Source organism: Plectropomus leopardus, unplaced genomic scaffold (genome assembly GCF_008729295.1).
Source record: "Plectropomus leopardus isolate mb unplaced genomic scaffold, YSFRI_Pleo_2.0 unplaced_scaffold21588, whole genome shotgun sequence".
Taxonomy (NCBI): Eukaryota; Metazoa; Chordata; class Actinopteri; order Perciformes; family Serranidae; genus Plectropomus; species Plectropomus leopardus.
In genome coordinates this window covers 1-5,582 of record NW_024623369.1, presented here as the reverse complement: position 1 = coordinate 5,582, position 5,582 = coordinate 1, and the positions used below count along the sequence as shown (strand labels likewise).

The 5,582-nt window shown below is 37.6% G+C and overlaps 1 protein-coding gene across 1 annotated transcript; it reads left to right on the top strand.

The window, feature by feature from the left end:
• Positions 1 to 3: 3 nt before the first annotated feature.
• LOC121965772 (odorant receptor 131-2-like) lies at positions 4 to 597 on the top strand (the record flags this gene model as incomplete). Its single annotated transcript, XM_042515896.1, has 1 exon — positions 4 to 597. A coding segment is annotated over one exon (594 nt), but the record flags the coding sequence as incomplete, so codon positions are not given.
• Between the last annotated feature and the right edge of the window lie 4,985 nt (positions 598 to 5,582).

Genomic DNA, 5,582 nt, shown 5'->3' with positions numbered 1-5,582 from the left:
TATGTGGCCATATGCATGCCCCTGCGCCACAGAGAGCTGTGCTCCACTCGCAGCACTGTGCACTGTATCCTCATCATTCATGCCCTCAGCTCTGTACCCTGTATTGTTATTCTCTCAACTTTCTTTGCATCAGCCCATCTTAGCTTTTACACACAATACAGAATATGTACTGTGGAGATATTCATTTTGTACATATGGCAGGATCATATTCGATCAGCTGTACACCAGTTTTACTTCTTGATGATGTGTATTACTATTGTATTCTCCTATGTTAAGATAATGACAGTGGCCAAAGCTGCATCAGGAGAGGATAAAAAGTCAACATGGAAAGGGCTCAGAACAGTAATTCTTCATGCCTTCCAGCTGCTGCTCTGTCTCATCCGTTTGTGGTGTCCACTCATAGAAGCTGCTGTACTACAGATCAATTTCAGGATATTTAACAAGGTTAGGTACTTTAACTACATTATGTTTAGCCTTGCTCCAAAGTGTCTGAGTCCTCTCATTTATGGTCTCAGAGATGAAAAGTTTTTTCTTGAGCTAAAAAAGTATGCCCTCTTTGGCCTGTATAAGAGAATCACTGAGAAAGGCCTCAGCTGAGTACCTCTATAGTTAAGACTCACAAAGTTCAATTTCTGTTAATATGAGACCACTCTGTATTTTTTGTTATGAGCATGACTATGATTACATTGCTATTAGGAAAACACCGTTAACAATCCAATAACCCTAAGGCATTAACTGGTTCAACTATAACTTAAACTGCATTCTTTTTTTCTTTTTTTGCATTTGTGTATTTTATATTACTGGATTTATCAGTTTTCCGCTCCCTAAATGAAGCTGATTATAGATCTATACAGCAACCATCTCAGGTATAAATTATTGTGATACACATATTTAAAAGAAAATCGCTCTGCCAATATATACTGAGTGTTTAATTTTTTTTTTTATCTTGGTGTTAACTATGGAAATCGCACTTTTCTTTTTAAATCCACTTTACAGGTTGAGAAAACAGAGCCAAAAAGAACCAGCTAACGCCAATTTGTTTCAGCACAACCCCCTGACAAAGACCACTGTGCTGAAGCGTGTCTGCATTTTTTCCTACTTTTCTATTCTTTTCTACTTTTCTTTTCTTTCTGATACAAGAGTGCCTGTGACTGCTCCAAAAGAACACATCTAGGTAAGCTGGTTATTTTTGGCTCAGTTTTAAAAAAAAAAATGTAACCCAGTAGAGCTCGCCTTGTTTTACCGCTATAAACTTGACTCACAACTCCATTTTACAGGTTCTCAGCTTCCACCAATTTTCTAGGTATCTGGCTTAAAACTGTGGTCAAGATTTCCAAAAGAATGCACACTAAATAAAAGACAAGATATTTGTAAAATCTGTAAAAAAAAAAAATTAAAAAAAAAGTAATACTTGTAACTTGCTTTGTTTTTCCTTTCACTTACGTTAAAAACGATCATATTCTCCAATGATCCAAAAGACCACAGCATTTTCTTGCAAAAACATAGTGTCGTGCTAAATTGGTGGGGAAATCGTAACACACACGAGCCATGCTGATTTTACATTGCAATGCTGTGCAAATTTAAACTGTTTTACTGAAATTCTAAAATGAATATTTTCATAAATGCACGTTTCTATGAATATTTCAGGCAAAAAAATGCAGATAACATCTGGTGACATCTCGTCATGACGAGACCGTGTGCTCTAACTGAGTTTGGGCTGTTTTTAGTGGTTATCGCTATAGCAGCTTGCAGGTGCTGGGAAAGGGTCATTTCAACATGTAAATATCATCACTGTTCTCTGATGCACCTTAGTGCTATACTGAAGGCCTTTCCTTTGCACTGGTTACTCTTTTTACAGCCATTTAAAGGCAGCAAGTATCTGTTCCATCCGCAGTCTATAAATGGAATGATGCTTCACACTGTCGAGCCACAATTACAAACTGCAGATCCACCATTACATTTTGTGAAACCAGCACCAGACTGTTGTAAAACAACCACAGAGCCCCCATGCTTTTATGCGTACCAAGCGATGAATTATTCTACACTGTTTCTTTTGCACATCAATGGGGGCATTGGAGACATGAGATGACTTTTATTATGAAGCAATAAGATCAAAGAATGATGAAAAGTTCCAGTTATTGTCTTACTTTCATATAAGAACAAAAATACTTTATTTTTCTGCCCCAGAACTCTCTGACCTTTAGCATGTAACTGCATTTCCTGTTACTACCATAGCTACAGGTGTCGCCAAATCATCCAGTTAATCCAATTTAATGAAGCTTCCTAAAATAATGCATCTTTCTGATTCCGCACTGTGTAAAAAGTGCTCTGCATGTGGGCCTAAGGCGCCTGACGATAAATTACTAAAGGTGACTACTGACGCACTTGGCAAGGCACATCCAGTTGGATGTTACCAGTTACTGTTCCCTTTAAACACAATGATTTATTCACTGTGAGCTGAAAACAACCCAACAGATCTCTAGTTCCCACATTAAATCATTTGCAGAGCAAAATGATGCATCGTGATGGTGTAACTGTCAGAGTGGCAGTCACCTCAAATGTCAGACAATGGAAAACCATGTTGGTTTCATGCCTGTTTCTATCTGACTTTGTTGCATTTTTCTTATCAATCAACTTTTCCACCTCGACTTTTTGGATTTTTTTTTTTTTTCTATTCAGCTGTTTTTATATACAAATTGAAAATGTGCATTAAAGCAGGTGAATGGAAAACAGACCAGGCAGTTCCCACACAATCTACAAATGGATTAGTCACCAAGGACATGGGGACAACATGCAAAGTCCTGTGCTGTGAGGCCTGTTTGTATGTTTTATATTTGAACTAACTTTGGACTACTGCCACATTATGCTGAACAAGAACACAACAAGCAATGGACAACACTTGCTGAATCATTCTAAAGGATGCTCTTTAAATTTAGATGGTCTCATAAACAGCATTTTTTTGTTAAGGGTTGTTTTTTGTTTTTTTTGTGTGTGTGTGTGTGTGTGTGTGTGTGTGTGTGTGTGTGTGTGTGTTTTGTGTGTGTGTTTCTACAAACATAACAAACATTTTACCTTCACACAGCATATAAATAGCAGGGAAATTTCATTAAATAAAGTACTTAAATGACATGCTTATACTGCTACACAGCTTTACTGGAAATAGTTTAGTTGTTTTTGTCACTTCTCTATGCTGTTTAATGTTTCACATAAACTCTTGTTGCCAAAAGTTTGACATTATCATTCACTCTGTCTGACAGCCAGCAAAGGTGGTGTCCGCTGAGGTTCAGACGCAGAAAGTTTGCTTTGGACACAGATTATGGTCCAATCCCCTGCAGTCCTGATTACTGACGCAGAACTTGCGTAAAGAGCTGACAAGACCCCAGAAGCTGCTCTCAACAGAGCCAACTTGTTTGCCAAACAAATGAAAACTTCAGGTTGCACAATTAGACTCAGGGGCTTTATGTTAATAATCAACAAGTCTGTAAATTACTAAGCAGGGAATACGAAAGATACCCTCTAACTGTGCTCTGGAGATATCGCACTGAGTCACTACAGTGCAGCTCAGGTACGTCATTTAAACATCTCCTCACAGGTTTCAGCATCTTATTGAAAACTGAGCTGCATCTAAAAGTTATGTCATGACTGACTTCAAAAACTTTGTTAATGCGTGACACTGAAACAAGGTCAAAACAGATAAAGCAATGCGTCACAATGTTTTCCAAGGTGTTTTTGTACCTTGCTTGCACTGCACTGCAGTTCACAAACATCCAAGCCTCACACCTACAGCATGTACAAGCCTGAAACCACCATATTCACTACTTCATTGATACTGACATAACTAGAATTACTGGAAAGCAGAAAACGCAACAAGAAACAGGGTTAAAAAAAAAAAGTCTATGTGAGCAGGCATGAGCAGAAAGAATTAATAACGTCAAACCAGACTTTTCCTGCAAACTCTAACATGAAATGTAACTAAACCAAGGTAATTAACGTTTTGTTTGCTTTCATTATCTTTTCTTTGTTTTTCCTCTTGTTTTTGCTTTCTTTTTTTATTTATTTGTATTTTTTTATGTTTCTCTATGTCCATTATTGTTGTCGCCATTTTACTTTTATCCAATATCCAATCCAGTATCATTGCTTTGTTGACTTTTGTTTTGGTTTATGTACGCACTACATGGTGAATAAATGGTTTGAAAAAGAAAGAAATAATAAAAATAGATAAATTAATGAATTAATAAAAAAAACTGCAATACTGTCTTGCAATTGTATGCCTCTATTAACGAATCAAGTTAGTTTACATCCAAGTCTGTCTGTATGTAGCCATGACAGTTCCTTGAATGCTTCAAATGTTGCTGCAATGAAGCTGTGTACTCTAAAACATAGATGCTTCACACACATGAGGGACAAAATGACGGCTCCACACAAATGTAGCCAAAACATCTCCGTTGTCCCATGGCGGCTGGCTGCTGTGCATGTCAGAAACCCGCCCCCTCCATGTTCATAAATAGGACAGGGGCCAAACTAACATGCAAAATAAAATACATTTTTCCCAACAATCGTTCAAGTTTGGTTTTTATGAGCTATTTAATGCTATAAAAAAGGGATTTGCTGCCATGATTGACAGTTGTGTTTGCCATCCATGTGATTGCATTCAATGGTGCTGCTGGCAAGTGTTTGGGCAGCAAATCTACCATTGTGGAGATTGCTGTTGCACCGACTCTGGCTCTAAATGACCAGTGCAAGATGGCAGCGTCCATATCAGGGATATTTTCGCGTCACTTTTGCATAGCGGGGATAAGTGAGGATGCATCCTCCATCTTTATGTATGGTGTGGAGGCATAAAATGTACATAAGTTGACAGATTCTGTGAAATTGTATTTAATTCTGGTAGCATCAATTATGTGTCATTAAAAGTCACCCACTGTTGTGTTGTTGTTGTTTTTTTGTATTAAAACCTAAAGCTTTCTTTAAAAAGCTACAACCACAGAACCATGAACTGTAATTATTACAAATAGATGTATTAGTTTCTATGAATCTAAGACTGCTGTTTATATTTTGCATAGTTTCTTGATTCTAGTTGTAGTTATTGCACAATTAGCATAATTTCAGGATAACAAACTGTTATCTCTTACATGAAATGTTCAGTACTGATCTTTGCATCGGTATCAACAAGGTTTACATTCCTCTGTCTGGTAACACATGTTCCACTAAACAGATTTTAACAGCGATCTCAAGTGCAATGTCCTGTAACCCTGACTTAAACCATGAACCCGTCATGTGCCTGTTCTGCCTTATAGGCCAGTACAGTCTTTATTATCTATTGACTTCGGATGTGGCCTAGATTGAACTAATAGATTTCAGATGCACAATTTCTATCATGTAACTGGTGAAAAAAGTACTGTACAATGTACCCTTGAATGTCTTTATTACGAGTCAATGGTGAACTTTAAGTTAAGCAATCCCCTGCTAACATAAACAAGAGAGACTACTTTAATTAGGCCCTGGACCCATTCTGGCAGTCCTGCAGTGATAGACTTCTTCACCTCACAAACTCAGTCATCCACAGCAGCTTCCACAATCCC